At 44.4% G+C, this 20,539-nt stretch overlaps 2 protein-coding genes across 2 annotated transcripts; one reads left to right on the forward strand and one right to left on the reverse strand.

The window, feature by feature from the left end:
* Positions 1 to 935: 935 nt before the first annotated feature.
* Positions 936 to 1,343, forward strand: LOC106573993 (early nodulin-12-like). Its single transcript, XM_045696682.1, has one exon. The coding sequence runs from the start codon at positions 936 to 938 to the stop codon at positions 1,341 to 1,343; it is 408 nt and encodes a 135-aa protein (XP_045552638.1).
* A 7,054-nt stretch (positions 1,344 to 8,397) lies between these two features.
* Positions 8,398 to 9,645, reverse strand: ccd50 (Coiled-coil domain-containing protein 50). Its single transcript, NM_001146424.1, is given in 2 exon segments — positions 8,398 to 8,637; positions 8,919 to 9,645. Coding segments are annotated over 2 exon segments (282 nt in total). The 5' UTR covers positions 9,036 to 9,645; the 3' UTR covers positions 8,398 to 8,472.
* Between the last annotated feature and the right edge of the window lie 10,894 nt (positions 9,646 to 20,539).

A 20,539-nucleotide genomic window follows, 5' to 3' on the forward strand; every position in this document is an offset into this window, starting at 1 on the left:
TGTTTATTCAGTTGATGATAGAAAACAGTTACATTAAGTGTGAGCAGTCACTTGTATGATTTCATTTGTAGATTGCATTCAGGCCCTGGATGGCAAAACAAAAAGATTACACTTGATTTCGGTTCGGATTGCACTCAAAGCATATAGGACAATCATTACACAGCAATCACCAATATGCACCGTCTGATCAGATAATGTACATGTTTTAATTTGATATTCAATATGTCCACAAGATGGTGCTATTATCCCACAAAAAGACACAGTACTCAGTTATGGGCGGTTCTACACTACTACTCCTCAACTGTCACTACCCGAGAAGGAGCTGAGATTCCCGTTATCTACAAGTCCCTGAAAAAACAAAAAACATCCCTATGGCACAAATCCCATCCATCCAACAACATTTCACACATCTAGAATGTCTTTGATACGCACAGAAGTCTCAAAAAAAAGTATTGAGGCAGACGCTACCAACTTGGACAAAGCATATCAACAACAAAAACACCATCATTGACTTTGATGAACATCACTCAATGGAAAAATGTAAATACGACAGAATCATAATTAAACATTTCATTAGATCAAATTGGAAACTGTGTGGGATTACTCTTTATATATGTGTAATAAACAACAATTAGGCTATAATACATATGAACATGGTGGTACCATGACCATTGGCAGTACAGTATGTCTCCGTCCCAAATGGCACCCTATTCCCTACTTTTAACCAAAGCACGATTGGCCCTGGTCAAAAGTAGTGCACTATATATAGGGAATATGGTGCAATTTTGGGATGCATTCTCTAAAAGTCCCTATATAGTCTCCTGTAATCCCTTTGATATAGCATGGATCCTATTAAAGTATGAAGTCTGGTAATAAAAATGTTTAATCTATCGCCACTATTACCATCCTCATTCAATACGTAAAACAAAAAAAATATGAAACTGGCCATGGAGAAGTTGACCCCTATCACTCAGCTGTCTGAGAAGTTGACCCCTATCACCCAGCTGTCGGAGAAGTTGACCCCAATCACCCAGCTGTCGGAGAAGTTGACCCCAATCACCCAGCTGTCTGAGAAGTTGACCCCCATCACCCAGCCGTCTGAGAAGTTGACCCCCATCACCCAGCCGCCGGAGAAGTTGACCCCTATCACTCAGCCGCCTGAGAAGTTGACCCCTATCACTCAGCCGCCTGAGAAGTTGACCCCTATCACTCAGCCGCCTGAGAAGTTGACCCCTATCACTCAGCCGCCTGAGAAGTTGACCCCTATCACTCAGCCGCCTGAGAAGTTGACCCCTATCACTCAGCCGCCTGAGAAGTTGACCCCCTATCACTCAGCCGCCTGAGAAGTTGACCCCTATCACTCAGCCGCCTGAGAAGTTGACCCCTATCACTCAGCCGCCTGAGAAGTTGACCCCATCACCCAGCCGCCTGAGAAGTTGACCCCATCACCCAGCCGCCTGAGAAGTTGACCCCATCACCCAGCCGCCTGAGAAGTTGACCCCTATCACCCAGCCGCCTGAGAAGTTGACCCCTATCACCCAGCTGTCTGAGAAGTTGACCCCATCACCCAGCTGTCTGAGAAGTTGACCCCTATCACCCAGCCGCCTGAGAAGTTGACCCCTATCACCCAGCTGTCTGAGAAGTTGACCCCTATCACCCAGCTGTCTGAGAAGTTGACCCCATCACCCAGCTGTCTGAGAAGTTGACCCCTATCACCCAGCTGTCTGAGAAGTTGACCCCTATCACCCAGCTGTCTGAGAAGTTGACCCCTATCACCCAGCTGTCTGAGAAGTTGACCCCTATCACCCAGCTGTCTGAGAAGTTGACCCCTATCACCCAGCTGTCTGAGAAGTTGACCCCTATCACCCAGCTGTCTGAGAAGTTGACCCCATCACCCAGCTGTCTGAGAAGTTGACCCCATCACCCAGCTGTCTGAGAAGTTGACCCCATCACCCAGCTGTCTGAGAAGTTGACCCCTATCACCCAGCCGCCTGAGAAGTTGACCCCTATCACCCAGCCGTCTGAGAAGTTGACCCCATCACCCAGCTGTCTGAGAAGTTGACCCCATCACCCAGCTGTCTGAGAAGTTGACCCCATCACCCAGCTGTCTGAGAAGTTGACCCCATCACCCAGCCGCCTGAGAGGTTGACCCCATCACCCAGCCGCCTGAGAGGTTGACCCCTATCACCCAGCTGTCTGAGTGTAAAGGTCCCTTTGAGTGGAATTACATCATGTTCCCACTTGCTCTGTTGATTCAGTGGATGACTGATACTTCCTGCCACACTTTGTTTACCCTGGGAATGTTTACTCATGTTACACACACAGGAAGTGATAACCCTCTTAGAGAGTGGTGTGTGTGTGTATACGTGTGAGACAGAGGGAGTGAAGGCATTTCATTAGGAATGGAATTTACAGGAAACAAGAAATTCCTTTTAAGAGTGATGCCAAATCAAATAAGATTATATAAAATTATATAAAACTAAATAAAATGCAGAAACAGTAATTGAGACATGACTTGCACTTTAACAGGTGACCAACGAGTCAACCACTCAATCAATGGACACCGTCGGTTAGGAAAAACACAACCTGGGGAGTATTCATTATTGTACACTGTAGCAAAACATAGCGCAACAGAAAATGTTTTGCAACAAAAACAAGAGTTTCTATTGGACAAATTCAAGTTGGTCCCTCCCCGTTTTGTCCCGTTCCTAGTGAATACAGTTCTGACAAAACAAGCACAAATGTTGCGTTTGGCACAGATCTGAAATGTACATGCATTCAATTCCTACTGGTCCACTTCTCTTAGCGCTGAAAGCATTTGCCGATGCCAGTTTGTAAGCAGATAAGACAAAATCAAATACTGATGGCACATCCAATCAAATATATTACGGGTAATATTTAAAATAATATGTTTTGTTAATCCACAAAACAACTGATTGGCGTTTGCGGTGTCTTGTGCTCTAGTTGACTAACGGTTATGGATACAGGTATCCTGTGTGGATTTTCTTTCCCTCTCCCCTATTCACAAGTGTCGCCAATCAGAAGACACCTGCTCCTTTTCCCTTACCCAATCACATCCCCTTTCCCTTGGTTTAAAAACCCAGTCAGTTGTTTTCTCTGGAGCTCGATCTCTCTGTGTTCAAATCTCTCGCCAACTCTCGCTCTTTGGATTGAGCTCTCTTTTGGTTTTTGTTGCTACATGTCACATTTGTCTGGAATTATGTGAGTGTTTGTTGGTGGGAAAAGGGGGTACCAAGACAAGTCGCCCATGGGCATACACTACCCGTAGGTAAACTTTGTCTAAATCCCCTAGTTAGAACTGGGCAGACCACCCACTGTATTTTATTGGTTAGTTAGCTAGCTGTTCTTAAAGCAGGCTAGTCTAGCTTAGGGGTGTTTTTGGATATTTATTATTTCTTTCCTTGGGTCCAGCTCAGCCCCCCTTTACCGTGTGTTTACCAAATAAACCTATAGTGTTTGACGGTAGATTTAAGTTGTCTGTGGTTTTTGTTCTCACTGTTCCTTTTCACTATTATAATTTGCATGAGTTATGTTACGGGTCTCGTTTCCATCCCCCCTAGACTGCAGGGCCAAAGGGATTCGTAACACTAACAAAGAGAACAGAAAACTGTCAGTAAGTATGCACGTAGAAACACAATGAGAGCAGTATGTCCCATAATACTTCACCTCCAAGTCCGTATTCCCAGCAGCTATATACACCAGCCCCTTAGAAAGACATGGGAACACAGGTAGAGAGCTTGCAGAGAGCAACAAGTCCACATACGATCACCATCCGCTTCCGGACTGGAAAGGTGTTAACACAAAGATCCATTCTCCTGATATAATAGAGTTTCGGACTGGGCCGGTCATGTTGTTGTTCAGCCTTGATGTGCAGCACGGTACAAGGACAGGAGAACTGGAACCTGGGAGTGCACAGAACCACGTGGCCACCATTTTGGCTCCAAAGACAGGCACATCTCATAGACCGCCATAGAGACAGAGACAGAGATTGCACAGTTACATATCCAGCAAAGGCCTGATCCACCAAGACGAGCATGATCCACGGATGGACAGAAACACCAGCAAAATGACTAATACAGGAAAACAGGAACATTTCCCTCTTTTTTAAATCTTCATCTTCCACATCATCATCCACAGTTAAGAGCCAGCAGGAGTTAGAATGTCACAAGGCGTCTCCTTTGGATTGTCTTAGTTGTCGCGCCAATTAAAAGAAAAAACAAATGACAGCGTGTGTGTTTCAGCTCTCAGCTGCACCTCCTCTTGGCCAACACCCTCCCCGAACCCACTGCCAACGACTAGGTACATTGTTCCAAGGCTCTTGGCCAATAGAAAGTGATGGGAGTTTTAAAAATACAGCAATGAAAAAAAATAAACTCAGATAGATGGCTTAGGAAGCCTGGGTCACTGTCTGTAATAGACACCTAGAAGATATAGGGAGGGGGGGGAAGAGAGAGAGAGAGAGGGCTCATCAGCTTGATCTTTAATACCTATAAAATACCATATAAAATCATTGGCTAGAACAGTTGGAGCTCTCTAAGAAATACATTTGGTGTACGCCAACCATGTAGTATGCTGGATAGAAAGTTAGCTGTATGAGAAGTGTTAAATCTAAATTCCTTGGGTTTTAGGTTGAGGCCCGAGTTAAAGCCGACAAAAATAGCTGAATTTACCTTTGTAAGCCGCCTCAGGTCTGGCTGGAGACGCGGAAGAACAGTGGCTCCCTGAGTAGCTGGACTCCACATTCTCATAGTCATGTGGAGGAGGTTGAGAAGGCCTGTGAGAGGGCAGAGAGCGATAGAGGGAAAATATTATTTTAAGGCCATAATATTGTTGCAACACGGGGTGTATTCATGGCAGGCTAATGACAGAGTGAGGCCAGCACCTGGCAGGCTAATGACAGAGTGAGGCCAGCACCTGGCAGGCTAATGACAGAGTGAGGCCAGCACCTGGCAGGCTAATGACAGAGTGAGGCCAGCACCTGGCAGGCTAATGACAGAGTGAGGCCAGCACCTGGCAGGCTAATGACAGAGTGAGGCCAGCACCTGGCAGGCTAATGACAGAGTGAGGCCAGCACCTGGCAGGCTAATGACAGAGTGAGGCCAGCACCTGGCAGGCTTTTGGTGGTTCCTGGGCTTCTGGTATTCCTCCTCTCGTAGTCTGGGATGCACTACCTCCTCTGAGCTTGGCTGGAACACACATGGACAGACACCGTCTTCAGTCTGGTCTTATAAACAAGTTGATCAAAAATGCACCTTAAACTGTGCCAATAAACCTGCACTAACAGTAGGTTGCTTTGGATGAGAGCGTCTACTGAATGACTAAAATGTAAACTGTGCTGCTCTTACTACAGTACTCCTATGTAAAAAAACATAGATCATATCAACACAAATTAATTCATAGGAGGGACCACCATTACAGTATGAAACGCATATCATCTTGATGATCAGAATACTGTACATGTAGTCCTGAAATCATAAAGTCATCTCATCCAGAAAAATAAGGAGAGAGAGAGAGTTACCTTGTGGTCTCCTCCCTCTGGCCTCCTCCTCTCTTCCGGCCTCATCCCCTGCTTCTCCTTCTCTCTGGACTTCTTGTACTCCATCTTCTCCCGCTCCATCAGCAGCCGGGCTATCTCCTGACAACGCCAATACAACGTGGTTATTCTACTCCCGCTGCACCAGCAGCCGGGCTATCTCCTGACAACGTGGTTATTCTACTCCCGCTGCACCAGCAGCCGGGCTATCTCCTGACAACGTGGTTATTCTACTCCCGCTGCACCAGCAGCCGGGCTATCTCCTGACAACGTGGTTATTTTACTCCCGCTGCACCAGCAGCCGGGCTATCTCCTGACAACGTGGTTATTCTACTCCCGCTCCATCAGCAGCCGGGCTATCTCCTGACAACGCCAATACAAAGTGGTTATTCTACTCCCGCTGCATCAGCAGCCGGGCTATCTCCTGACAACGCCAATACAACATTTATTATACAGTTACAGTACAAACACAGACACTTTGTCCCAATGAATTTGAGAGTGGCTCCATTTCTCCAGCTGTTTACTAAAACAAGTGGTGGGGAAACGGTATGTTGTTCCTCCAATCTGAGATTGTCCCTTTCAGGCACATAGTGTTGCTTCATATGGCTTCTGCCAGACACGGATATCACCATGATTGTGAGTAGAGGTCGACCGATTAATCGGAATGGCCGATTAATTGGGGCCGATTTCAAGTTTTTATAACAATCGGTAATTGGTATTTTTGGCCACCGACTTGCCGATTTTTAAAAATGTATTATTTTATTATTACTATTTTTTTTACACCTTTATTTAACTAGGCAAGTCAGATTAAGAACACATTCTTATTTTCAATGACGGCCTTGGAACGGGGGTTAACTGCCTTGTGCAGGGGGGGGATTTGTTTTTGCAACCTTCCGGTTACTAGTCCAACGCTCTAACCACCTGCCTTAAATTGCACTCCACGAGGAGCCTGCATGGCAGGCTGACTACCTGTTACGCGAGGGCAGCAAGAAGCCAAGGTAAGTTGCTAGCTAGCATTGAACTTATCTTATAAAAAAACGATCAATCTTAACATAATCACTAGTTAACTACACATGGTTGATGATATTACTAGTTTATCTAACGTGTCCTGCGTTGCATATAATCGATGCGGTACCTGTTAATTTCTCATTGAAATCACAGCCTACTTTGACAAACAGGTAATGATTTAACAAGCACATTTGCGAAAAAAGCACTGTCGTTGCACCAATGTACCTAACCATAAACATCAATGCCTTTCTTTAAAACCAATACACAAGTATATATTTTTAAAACTGCATATTTAGTTAATATTGCCTGCTAACATGAAATTGTGTCACTTATCTTGCGTTCATTGCAGGCAGTCAGGAGATATGCAACAGTTTGGGCCGCCTGGTTCGTTGCAAACTAATTTGCCAGAATTTTACGTAATTATAACATTGAAGGTTGTGCAATGTAACAGGAATATTTAGACTTAGGGATGCCACCCGTTAGATAAAATATGGAACGGTTCCGTATTTCACTGAAAGAAAAAAACTTTTGTTTTCGAGATGATAGTTTCCAGATTCGACCATATTAATGACCTAAGGCTCGTATCTGTGTGTTATTATGTTATAATTAAGTCTATGATTTGATATAGCAGTCTGACTGAGCGGTGGTAGGCACCAGCAGGCTCGTAAGCATTCATTCAAACAGCACTGTGCTTCAAGCTGTTTATGACTTCAAGCCGGGTGGGTATAATTTGTGGAACGTTCCAACAGGAATCTATTCCAAAAACGTTGTAAATAACAAGGTTGCCAAAAAACAACGCATACAAAGTTGTATAGCGGCAGAATAAGATACCGGGTAGGGAGTGGTCTATTTCATTGCGTTTTTTCACTCATCACGTTTATTCCGAAAAATGTCTGTCCTCACTCTGGTTGCCTATGGACAAACATTAAGAATAAGCTACGTGGTGAGTTGATGCATATTCGGCAGCTAGTTAGCTAGGTTTGTATGCGTTGCTACTTTGTATGCGTTGTTGGTTGGCAACCTTTTACTTTACGTTTTTTAGAACAGATTCCTGTTGGAACGTTCCACAAATTATACCCACCCCTTCAAGCCTATCAACTCCCAAGATTAGGCTGGTGTAACCGATGTGAAATGGCTAGCTAGTTAGCGGGGTGCGCGCTAATAGCGTTTCAAACGTCACTCGCTCTGAGACTTGGAGTAGTTGTTCCCCTTGCTCTGCATGGGTAACGCTGCTTCGAGGGTGGCTGTTGTCGATGTGTTCCTGGTTCGAGCCCAGGTAGGCGCGAGGAGAGGGACGGAAGCTATACTGTTACACTGGCAATACTAAAGTGCCTATAAGAACATCCAATAGTCAAAAGGTATATGAAATACAAATCGTATAGAGAGAAATAGTCCTATAATTCCTATAATAACTACAATCTAAAACATCTTACCTGGGAATATTGAAGACTCATGTTAAAAGGAACCACCAGCTTTCATATGTTCTCATGTTCTGAGCAAGGAACTTAAACCTTAGCTTTTTTACATGGCACATATTGCACTTTTACTTTCTTCTCCAACACTTTGTTTTGCATTATTTAAACCAAATTGAACATGTTTCATTATTTATTTGAGGCTAAATTGATTTTATTGATGTATTATATTAAGTTAAAATAAGTGTTCATTCAGTATTGTTGTAATTGTCATTATTACAAATAAAGAAAGAAATATCGGCTGATTAATCGGTAGTGAAATTTCTGGTCCTCCAATAATCGGTATCGGCGTTGAAAAATCATAATCGGTCGACCTCTAACTGTGAGAGTTGATTACCCAGGTTAACACTGACCCAAAGGAATGAATGGACCAAGGGACATCATTTATTTAACAAAGGTAAACAACTTTTACACTCAGTACCTTGCTTCGTTGATGTGTCAAAAGTTGAGACTTGACAGACAGGGCAAGAGAGTGAGAGAAAATGAAAGAGAGCGTGAGAAAGCGAGTCGGTCAGTGACGACTGTTCCAGACAGAGAAGCAGCCGGCCGTCCACTCACCTCATCCTGAGCCACTTGGGCCGCACGCTTGTCCATCTTGCTTGCCTGGAACCGAAAAATAATTAAGAACCAATTGAGTCATATTTCCCCTCAGCATAGAACATTCTGTTCCCTGGGCTCTACCATGACATAACATAGGAAGTGACTGTTGAGAGGGAGCATTTCTCACAGACATCTGAAGCTGCACAATACAAAGCTGAGGTCTACTGAATGTTATGTATGTTAACTAAACAATGGGACAGAGTTAACCCCCGTTCCTAGGCCGTTTTATTGTCCTAATAACTGTGTTAGAAGAGGTAAGTTCTGTCACTGACCAGTTCTCTCACCTTCACCTCTTCTTCCTGTAGTTTCCGGGCCACCTCCATGTCCAGCAGCTCCTGCTCCCGCAGGTCCAGCTTAGTGATGCCCTGGGTGGCCTCGCCCAGCCCGTAATTCCCTGCCATTACCACTGCTCCACGACCCCCTGGTCCTCCTTGCACTATACGACCTGCAGGGGGCGCCACATACAACAGAGTCAATACAGCTGTTTGCAGTCTGGAACAGTGTTTCCCAATGCTGTCCCTGGGGACCCAAAAGAGTGTACTTTTTGCTTTTTACCCTAGTACTACACATCTGATTCAACTAATCGTCAAGCCTTTAACTTGAATCAGGTATATATATATATATAAAAAACAGACGTGCATCCTTTTGGGACCCCAGGACCAGGAAACACCAGACTAGAGAGGATGAGATAAACACAGAATCACCAACTCTGATTCTTCTAGGGCTGCAGTGTCTACTGGTTTAAATCACCGCTATTTTAATCAATGTCTGATTTATGGTCAGAGTAGGTAAGTGTGGACAAATTGATGGCAAATCCATGCCAGTACTTGATCAGTTCAGGTGAGTAGACTAGACAGGGATGAAAGTGCACGCCGACAGAAGCCCTTGAGGAATAGAATTGGAGTGCAACGGTAAAAACGTTACAGAAAGAAATGTCATGTATAGAAGCTAATCAATACTAGAATCATGTCTGTTCTACGCAGTATATTTCTATCTGGGCGCTCTGTCACACACACACCTTTGGCAGCAGGGCCTTGTATTGTGACCGACTGTGGAATTCCACCATAATGACTGAAAGCGGTTATACCAAGATGATGATGATGATGACGAAGAGGAAAATGATTGTTGATGATTATTTAGTTAGAGAGACAAAGCCACCACCAGCAGCTCCCAGCCACGGGCCAATCAAGAACCCACACACACACCACACCCACAAATGGTCGGCCACGGGCCCGGCGCTAGGCCGTACCTGGCTCCCTGGGAGCGGGGTGAGTATGGGAGCGCTCCTTGCCCGTGCTGGGGCCCTCTCCAGGGTCCCTGTGTCCCCTCTCCCCTCTCCCCATCCTGGGGCTCCTCCTCGCCTCCTCCTCACACAGCTCACTGGGGCCAGAGTGGAGCGTCAGGCGGGCCCTGGCTCCCCCTTTCCCCTCTTCATCATCCCCAGGGCCCTCCTCCCCACCACCGTCCCAGGCCCTGCTGCGGCTACTGGGGATGGGCTCGTCCTGGACTTCATCCAGACCTCGCTCCCTGCTCTTGGTTCTCTCTCGGTGTCTGTCTTTGTCTCGGCTATGCTCTTGGTCTCTCAATTGCTCCACGTGTCTTGCCTGTCTCGGTGCGTCTCTCTCAATTTCCTCGTCTCTCCTGGGTTCTCTCCGTCTGTCTCTTTCCCCGTCTCTCTGCCACTCCCGGTGTCTCTCTCTATCCCTGTCCCAAGCCTCGTCTCTCTTCACAGGGATATGGGACGGCGGGGGCGGCCGGGCGGGCCTCTCCTTCCTCCTGACCACCCTATCCCCCTCCTCCTCCTCTCGCTGTCTCCTGGGCTCATGGTTGTCTGCAAAGGTTGACTGGGACCCCTGTGGGTCTCTGCTCCTCTGGCCCTCCTTCCCTCTGCTTCTACCCTCAGTGGGGTGGTGGTAGTCGGGGTACCTGTCCCCATGTTTGCCCCTGCTACTGGAGCGGTGGTCCTCAGGGTGTGTGTCTCCATGCCTGCCCCTTCTCCCCTCTCCCCTACCCTCTAAATGGTGCTCAGGGTATCTGGAAAGAGAGTTGGTTCTAGTCTCCACAGCGTCTCTCTCCGAAGAGAGAGAGTTAGAACCAGGTCGCCTGGGTTTGTCATCCAGGTCCAGAGGGGCTCGGATGGCTGGGTTGAGGGGAGGGAGGATGGATATGAAGAGATGGAAGGAAGACATGGATGGATGGAACAAGACAACATATGTCAGTGAAGCTGGTTTGGTTAGTTATACAGTTGAAGTCAGAAGTTCACATACATCTCAGCCAAATACATTTAAACTCAGTTTTTCACAATTCCTAATGACTCCAACACTTACGTTGGAGTCATTAAAACTCGTTTTTCAACCACTCCACAAATTTCTTGTTTTAACAAACTATAGTTTTGGCAAGTCGGTTAGGACATCTACTTTGTGCATGACATAAGTAATTTTTCCAACAATTGTTTACAGACAGACTATTTCACTGTATCACAATTCCAGTGGGTCAGAAGTTTCCATACACTAAGTTGACTGTGCCTTTAAACAGCTTGGAAAATTCCAGAAAATTATGTCATGGCTTTAGAAGCTTCTGATTGACTCAAATGATGTCAATAAGCCTATTGGAGGTGTACCTGTGGGTGTATTTCAAGGCCTACCTTCAAACTCAGTGCCTCTTTGCATGACATCATGGGAAAATCTAAAGAAATCAGCCAAGACAACAGAAAACAAATTGTAGACCTCCACAAAGTCTGGTTCATCCTTGGGAGCAATTTCCAAATGCCTGAAGGTACCATGTTCATCTGTACAAACAATAGTACGCAAGTATAAACACCATGGGACCACGCAGCCATCATACCGCTCAGGAAGGAGACACGTTCTGTCTCCTAGAGATGAACGTACTTTGGTGCGAAAACTGCAAATCAATCCCAGAACAACAGCAAAGGACCTTGTGAAGATGCTGGAGGAAACAGGTACAAAAGTATCTATATCCACAATAAAACAAGTCCTATAATCGACATAACCTGAAAGTCCACTGCTCCAAGGAAGAAGCCACTGCTCCAAAACCGCCATAAAAAAGCCAGATACGGTTTGCAACTGCACATGGGGGACAAAGATCATACTTTTTGGAGAAATGTCCTCTGGTCTGATGAAACAAAAGTAGAACCGTTTGGCCATAATGACCATCGTTATGTTTGGAGGAAAAATGGGGAAGCTTGCAAGACGAAGAACACCATCCCAACCGTGAAGCACGGGGGTGGCAGCATCATGTTGTGGGGGTGCTTTGCTGCAGGAGGGACTGGTGCACTTCACAAAATAGATGGCATCATGAGGCTGGAAAATTATGTGGATATATTGAAGCAACATCTCAAGACATCAGTCAGGAAGTTAAAGCTTGGTCGCAAACGGGTCTTCCAAATGGACAATGACCCCAAGCACACTTCCAGATTTGTGGCAAAATGGCTTAAGGACAACAAAGTCAAGGTATTGGAGTGGCCATCACAAAGCCCTGACCTCAACCCTATAAAAAAAATTGTGGGCAGAACTGAAAAAGGGTGTGCGAGCAAGGAGGCCTACAAACCTGACTCAGTTACACCAGCTCTGTTAGGCCAAAATTTACCCAACTTCTTGTGGGAAGTTTGTGGAAGGCTACCTGAAACATTTGACCCAAGTTAAACAATGTAAAAGGCAATGCTACCAAATACTAATTGAGTGTATGTTAACTTCTGACCCACTGGGAATGTGATGAAAGAAATAAAAGGTGAAATAAATCATTCTCTCTACTATTATTCTGACATTTCACATTCTTAAAATAAAGTGGTGATCCTAACTGACCTAAGACAGGGAATTTTTACTAGGATTAAATGTCAGGAATTGTGAAAAACTGAGTTTAAATGTATTTGGCTGAGGTGTATGTGAACTTCCGACTTCAACTGTAAATATAAAACATAATAATAAAAATCAGACCAGCTACTGATAGTTTGAGAACTTTCTATGCTTGTGATATGTGGTTGTCCCAACTAGCTATCTTAAGATGAACGCACTAACGCTAAATCTCTCTGGATAATTTTGTATGCTAAATGACTCAAATGTAAATTAACTTTAACAACCACAGTTAACCTTCCTAACATGCACTGACAAATCACAGGCCTGCATTTGAGTGAAAACAAAATGTGTGAAGGACACAGGTGTGTGTCTGCCGTCAGCCGAATGGAATGGCAGTCATTCAGCAGCAGCTGGCGAGGTTAATCTGATCAACAGAAACTACTCTAACTGTTGAAATAAAAAGCCAGCTAGAAATCACCTAGCCCTTAATGTCTTGTTAATTACATAATCATTTAAAATGCTCAGCAACCCTCAACAATGGGCTGTTCTCTGTATTATGGCAGATAGCCAACTACTTTTCCATCAGTCAACTGTCAGTTTTATAAGCTGACTGAGCAGTTAAGTGTGGAAATGATGCTCTGGCCTGCTTTTCTCTCTCAATAACAAAACGCAGACAAATGTCTTTCCTTCCTCTGCCTCACCTCCCTCTCTTCACACCTCGCTCTCCCCCACAGTGGTTTATCTGCAGAAGCTGAACGCTAAACCAGCCTCTGTTTCTCTCTGATTGAGAAGACAAACATGGCAGCCAGGCAGCGCCCGTCACTTCCTGAGAAGGGTGGCCAATTACACGGGCCTGAGGAAAGAACTCGCCCGAGATAAGACGTGGCAGAGCGTGTGTGTGTGGAGGGGCATGTACACACTAGAGCTGGGCGATATAATTTTTTTTTTTTTAAATCCATATTGCGACAAATTGACTGAATTATCACAATAACGATCAATTGGACGATATGATTATAACAACGTTCACCACAGTTATTTTTTATTACTCTTAAAACTACTACTTTAAAATGCTGTAGTCCTAAAAATGTCCCATCAACAACCACCCATATTAGAAGACTTATTTCATTTAAAACTTTTTATTGTAATGAACGATATGAGCAAAGTGTCCATGAAAAGAGGTTGGTGTGGAAGAATTGTTTGATTTATCGTCCCAGCTCTAGCACACCCGCGGCAGCATGGGAGAATGTTTGTTTGTGTAATACAGAGGGAGCCCTGGGTTCTAAAGCCAACCCAGGAAGACAGTAATACATGAGAGACAAGGGTGAGGTTGTACTACATACGGCTTTAGCCATATTCATAAAGCCTCTCAGAGTAGGAGTCCTGATCTAGGATCAGGTCCCCAGTGTCCATATAATCTTATTCATTTTGCTCTAAAAAGGCAAAACTGATCCAAGATCAGCCCTCCTACTCTGAGAGACTTTGTGGCTATGGCCCTGGGTTGGGTATGCATCTACAGGAAGAGGATTTTCCCTAGGAAAGAAGAGATTCGTGTGGAAAGACATGACGGCAGAACATTCCTGACAGCAGTGACTGTCCCTTCAGCCATGCTCAGTCCAACGCTCAGAGACAGAGGGGAATCCAGAACATTCCTGACAGCAGTGACTGTCCCTTCAGCCCTGCTCATACTAACCTTCATACTGTAACCACAGGCAGCATGCTAGCAGATAGACTTGCGCTATGGGTAACGCTAGTTAGTATTGGCTAGCAAAACTACATCTAACTTCCTTCCTATTGGACAGAGACATAAAAATGGTATCCGTGAGTTCATCTGACTCAATAAAAAGGGACACTTGAGTATTTGTCATGTTAAAAAAGGTCATTGACTTAGAAAACAGTCCTGATCATATAGGCCTAGTCCGTTTCCAAAACAACACACTGAATTCACACATTTTCACTCATTTCTATTGTAAAGTGAAGTATTTCTACTCAATACCACAACTCATTTTAAGAATCTGGTAAAGTATTCACATAACTTTGCTGTAAATTTGGGGTTGAATCAAGGTACTAGAATGTACTAGTAGACAGCAGAGCTGCTTCAGCATTTATTTATTTATCCACCATCACTTTCCAATGAGACATGAAAATAAAATGTCTTACTGTTTAAAGGCAGGGGGGTGGGGCGACTGGAACCCACAATGGAAGAAACATTAACTGCCAAAAGGCTTCTTGAAGCTCTGACATCAGGCAAGCTTCTATTCATTTATCAGTTTAAAATGGAGCCTTATTGCTGCAGTTGAGTCAAAGCTGCTCTTGCAGCCCTGCAAAGCACCGCCTCAGCTCACTAACGAGCAGAACTGCAGTGTGTATGTGGGCAGAGAGGAGGAGGGAGCAAGATGACAAATGACTCCTCAGTACCTACGCACACACGCTCTACCTCAAGGTCAGTTATTTGTTTAAAACAGCCCTCCTAAATCCTCGTCCTAAATCAACTCTATTGTAACACACTACTCCATCCCCCCACACACACACACACACACCCCCCTATATCTGATAACCCACCCACCCTACACATACCCAGAGTGGCACATAGCCTTCCCTCCGACAACACAATAATATATAATCCCGCAGCCTTCCCTCCGACAACACAATAATATATAATCCCGCAGCCTTCCCTCCGACAACACAATAATATATAATCCCGCAGCCTTCCCTCCGACAACACAATAATATATAATCCCGCAGCCTTCCCTCCGACAACACAATAATATATAATCCCGCAGCCTTCCCTCCGACAACACAATAATATATAATCCCGCAGCCTTCCCTCCGACAACACAATAATATATAATCCCACAGCCTTCCCTCCGACAACACAATAATATATAATCCCGCAGCCTTCCCTCCGACAACAGAATAATCTAATCCTAAATCTCTCACTCCAACAGGAATCTAATCCTAATCTCACTCCAATAGGAATATAATCCTATATCGCCCCAACAACAGAATAATATAATCCTAACTCCAACAGGAATATAATCCTAATCCCTCTCTCCAACAGAAAAAGAATCCTATATCCACGGACAGGGGGCGCGCCAGTACCATTATCCTCGTAGTACTCCTCCTCAAAGTTGGCCTCCAGCTGCTTCTGTCGCTTCCTCTCCTCCTTCCTCTCCTTCTCCTGCAGTTTACGAGCAATGGCCTAGAAACACGCATGGAGACACATAGAAATAAACAAACCCCTCCAAACTGCTGACACCTCACTTGTTATTTTTACCCTAGATTGAGATGTTTTCCCCCTGAGGATTTGGAACTTAATGGACTAGGTTTTAATAAGTATGAGGAATCAGCAGAATAGCCCTGCCACTAAAACCTGGATTAAAATACACATTTTAAATCTTATAAATACATTGAGCATTTGCTTTAGCCTGCCTGGGCTAGTGCCAAATATGGAGAGTTTAAAGTGTTGGGATTATTCTATTGGCTCCATTGAACCAGGTAGACTCTATCAAGCATAGATTAAAAAGGTGCAATATCCAGAAATCGCTTCACCATTTCCTGGTTGTTAAAATTCTAATAAATAGTTCTGTTTATGTGACAAAACAAGCAATGTATCGTGTAGAGAATGATTAGATGGTACAATCTTTTCAATAACCAAAAATATTATAATTTCAGCTGGTGTACAAAAAAAACAAAAGAAGTAAAAAATAAACTTAACAGGAAGCATGTAAATAGTTCACTTAGACCAGATCTACCACTTCTTAGACTTGCTTTCAATGAGAATGACAGATGTATAACTCACATTTCTATGCGAACTTGGTCAGGTCGCCCCAAAGAGTTTAACTATTTCAACTATTTGAAATATACTGAACAAAAATAAAACGCAACATCTAACAATTTCAAAGATTTTACCTAGTTACAGTTCATATAAGGCAATCAGTAAATGTAAATATATGAATTAGGCCCTAATCTATGGATTTCACATGACTGGGCAAGGACACAGCCATGGGTGGGCCTGGGAGTCTATTGGGCTTTATTACAGACAGAAATACTCCTCGGCACCCAGCACCGGCTCAATTCTCTGGCAACAGCTCTGGAGGACATTCCTGCAGTCAACATGTCAATTGCACGCTCCCTCAAAACATGTGGCATTGTGTTGTGTGACAAAACTGCACATTTTAGAGTGAACTTTTATTGCCCCCAGCACAAGGTGCACCTGTGTAATGATCATGCTGTTTAATCAGCTTCTTGATATGTCACACCTGTCAGGTGGATGGATTATCTTGGCAAAAGATAAATGCTCACCAACAGGAATGTGAAGAAATTTGTGCACAACATTTGAGAGAAATAAACTTTTTGTGCATATGGACATTTTCTGGGATCTTTTATTTCAGCTCATGGGACCAACACCTTACATGTTGTGTTTATATTTTTGATGTCACCAGACATTAGGTCACCATTGGGCTAGACATTCTTTCTAACACTAAAGTAGAATAAACAAGTACAGGCTGTAACACCAGTAGTGGTTTTCAATAAGCCAATCGGGAGATCCGCCCATGGTGACCCATCGATACCACAGTTTGTGATTGGAGGGAGGAGGAGGTATGTCCATGTTGATTGGTTGAGGCGGGAGAAGGGGGAGCGGTGTAGTGTCACTTACCGCATCCTTCTCCTCCTGCATCCGCTGCTGCTTGGCCTGTCGGACCAGTTCCTCCTGAATCTCCTGGGCGATCTCATTGTCACTGCGCTCACTAGGTGTGCGTGTGGAGGAGACAAACAAGATGAGAAAACACCATCAGAGGTAGATACACAACTGCCCAAGGTTCTGGTTAACTCAAATCCCTTCTCTCAGAATGTGGCTTATGAGAACAATGTTCAATCCAATGTATGAGACAAGACTGTGTTTCTGCTTCTCCTTCCAATATAATAATAATAATACATTTTTCTCTTCTCCTTGTCGGCTTGGGATTCGAACAGCTACCTTTCAGTTCCTGGCCCAACGTTCTAACCGCTAGGCTACCTGCCGCCCTCTAACATCTACACAAACACATCACGTATGCATGGGTAGTATATACACACAGTATGCTCTGATACAATTGTCCCTGCATTTCCAGCCAAACAACCCTGTTTCATAGTGCTGATGGCAGTAACAAGGCTACTGAACACAAGGATTCTAATACTAATCAAGGGCTTAGACATAGCATCTCTGTCTCTGGCCCAGGTAGGTGTTCATGTCTTCGAAAACCTTGACACATTTCAGAACGGATAATGATTCCATCTGCAGCCAGCCACGTGTCCTTGAAGAATGTGATGAGACAAGAGACACCACTGTGAAGGCGATGCTAGAAGATGTCTGAATGTCCCCGTTAGAGAATGTAGCTAGAAAATGTATGTTGCAGGGTATTCATTAGAGTACACCGTAGCAAAACTTTTTGCAATGAAAAAAAAAAAAAAAACGTGCATATCCTATTGGACGAGTTCAGACAGTCCATCCCGGTTTCAGATTTCGTGAATCCAGTTTTAGCCAGTGTAATACAGTTCTAATAGGTTGTTTATCTCAGAGGAGGGATGTTGATCTAGGATAGGGCTATTTCAATCTTACCCTACGAGGTCTGGAGTACTGCTGTTCCACTTGATAATGAATTACACCACTAAAAATCAGTCCCTGATTAGAGGGGAAGAATGGGGGAAAAAAACTGTGCAGCTGGCTCCGAGGTCCAGATTTGAATGAGGATGGTGTCTTTTAAATCATGGTTTATGAATACAGGCCCTAGTTAATTCTAAAAGTGATGGGCATCTGAGGGTGCCAGGGAATATCGGTAGAGAGAGCGAGGTAGAGATGGGTATTGGGCAGAGGGTAGAGAGGATGGCAGCAAAAGCTTCTAGCATGCCAAATCGGCATTAGCCCAGGCTGTATGGGCGGCGGAGCATCTGGCTCTCTCTTGGGGGTGCTGCTCTGCTGCTAGCGAGCGTGAGGACGGCTGACTTCAGTGTGTCAGCATATCGGACTAAAAACACACTGGGGAACGAAAGACTGGAGCCATTTCCTCCACATCTGACAGCCAAATCTCTGTTTCCAGAATAGTGTGGGGTGTAGAAATGTGGCTGTGGTGTTGGGGGGGTATGCATAATAGAGCGCGGCAATTTTATTTCTAAATTTGCTTCATAAGTAGTGCATGATCTCAGGGTGTCAGCACATACATTCTAAGTGATTTCAACAGGTCTTTCTCCATTGTGATTATTTTATACTGTTCAATTCAACTTCAACCCCCCCCCCAAAAAAATGTCAGCATTTATCAATTTCTGCATTTCCTGCACTCATTTGAGGTCATTTCCACATTGCCAATATCGTGCAGCCCTACGTGGCAAACAACCTAGGTCTTATTTTTTACCAAATGTGGCAATTGAGATTTGGATCAAAACACTTGGGTGAACTGTTGGAATCATGGAAATAAAATGAACTATAGAATTATAGAGTATATTAGTGAACACTATGAATACAGTGTTTGACATGACAACAAATGAAAATGCCAGGGAAGAGTTAGTGCATTCTGTTAAAATGTAACATGTTTCAAGTTAAACTGTAGTTAGTTTGTATCCTGTTTAGTGAATGATTACTGTGAGTATTAATGGAGATTAGGACATGAAACTGTGTGAATCCTCATTTAGACAGGTTGACCTAATCAGAGAAGAGGAAATTGCCTCGGATCAGAGAGCAGGGTCAGGCCCAGAACAGAAGATGGATTGTGATTCTGGCTAAACAAAGCAGGGACCATGGACATTCCACAGGGGAAAGGAGGGAAACTTATTGGGGTCATAAAATGTATAGCTGGGGGGAGGTGACGCCTATAAGGGAAGAGTATAAAATGTATAGCTGGGGGGAGGTGACGCCTATAAGGGAAGGGTATAAAATGTATAGCTGGGGAGGTGACGCCTATAAGGGAAGAGTATAAAATGTATAGCTGGGGAGGTGACGCCTATAAGGGAAGAGTATAAAATGTATAGCTGGGGAGGTGACGCCTATAAGGGAAGAGTATAAAATGTATAGCTGGGGGGAGGTGACGCCTATAAGGGAAGAGTATAAAATGTATAGCTGGGGGGAGGTGACGCCTATAAGGGAAGAGTATAAAATGTATAGCTGGGGGGAGGTGACGCCTATAAGGGAAGAGTATAAAATGTATAGCTGGGGAGGTGACGCCTATAAGGGAAGAGTATAAAATGTATAGCTGGGGGAGGTGACGCCTATAAGGGAAGAGTATAAAATGTATAGCTGGGGGAGGTGACGCCTATAAGGGAAGGGTATAAAATGTATAGCTGGGGGGAGGTGACGCCTATAAGGGAAGAGTATAAAATGTATAGCTGGGGGGAGGTGACGCCTATAAGGGAAGAGTATAAAATGTATAGCTGGGGGAGGTGACGCCTATAAGGGAAGAGTATAAAATGTATAGCTGGGGAGATGACGCCTATAAGGGAAGAGTATAAAATGTATAGCTGGGGGGAGGTGACGCCTATAAGGGAAGAGTATAAAATGTATAGCTGGGGGGAGGTGACGCCTATAAGGGAAGAGTATAAAATGTATAGCTGGGGAGGTGACGCCTATAAGGGAAGAGTATAAAATGTATAGCTGGGGGGAGGTGACGCCTATAAGGGAAGAGTATAAAATGTATAGCTGGGGAGGTGACGCCTATAAGGGAAGAGTATAAAATGTATAGCTGGGGGGAGGTGACGCCTATAAGGGAAGAGTATAAAATGTATAGCTGGGGAGGTGACGCCTATAAGGGAAGGGTATAAAATGTATAGCTGGGGAGGTGACGCCTATAAGGGAAGAGTATAAAATGTATAGCTGGGGAGGTGACGCCTATAAGGGAAGAGTATAAAATGTATAGCTGGGGGGAGGTGACGCCTATAAGGGAAGAGTATAAAATGTATAGCTGGGGGGAGGTGACGCCTATAAGGGAAGAGTATAAAATGTATAGCTGGGGAGGTGACGCCTATAAGGGAAGAGTATAAAATGTATAGCTGGGGAGGTGACGCCTATAAGGGAAGAGTATAAGACGTGTTGTTAGCTTTCTAAATGTATGCACTCAGCTGACTGT

The sequence above is a fragment of the Salmo salar genome, chromosome ssa16 (assembly GCF_905237065.1).
Source record: "Salmo salar chromosome ssa16, Ssal_v3.1, whole genome shotgun sequence".
Taxonomy (NCBI): Eukaryota; Metazoa; Chordata; class Actinopteri; order Salmoniformes; family Salmonidae; genus Salmo; species Salmo salar.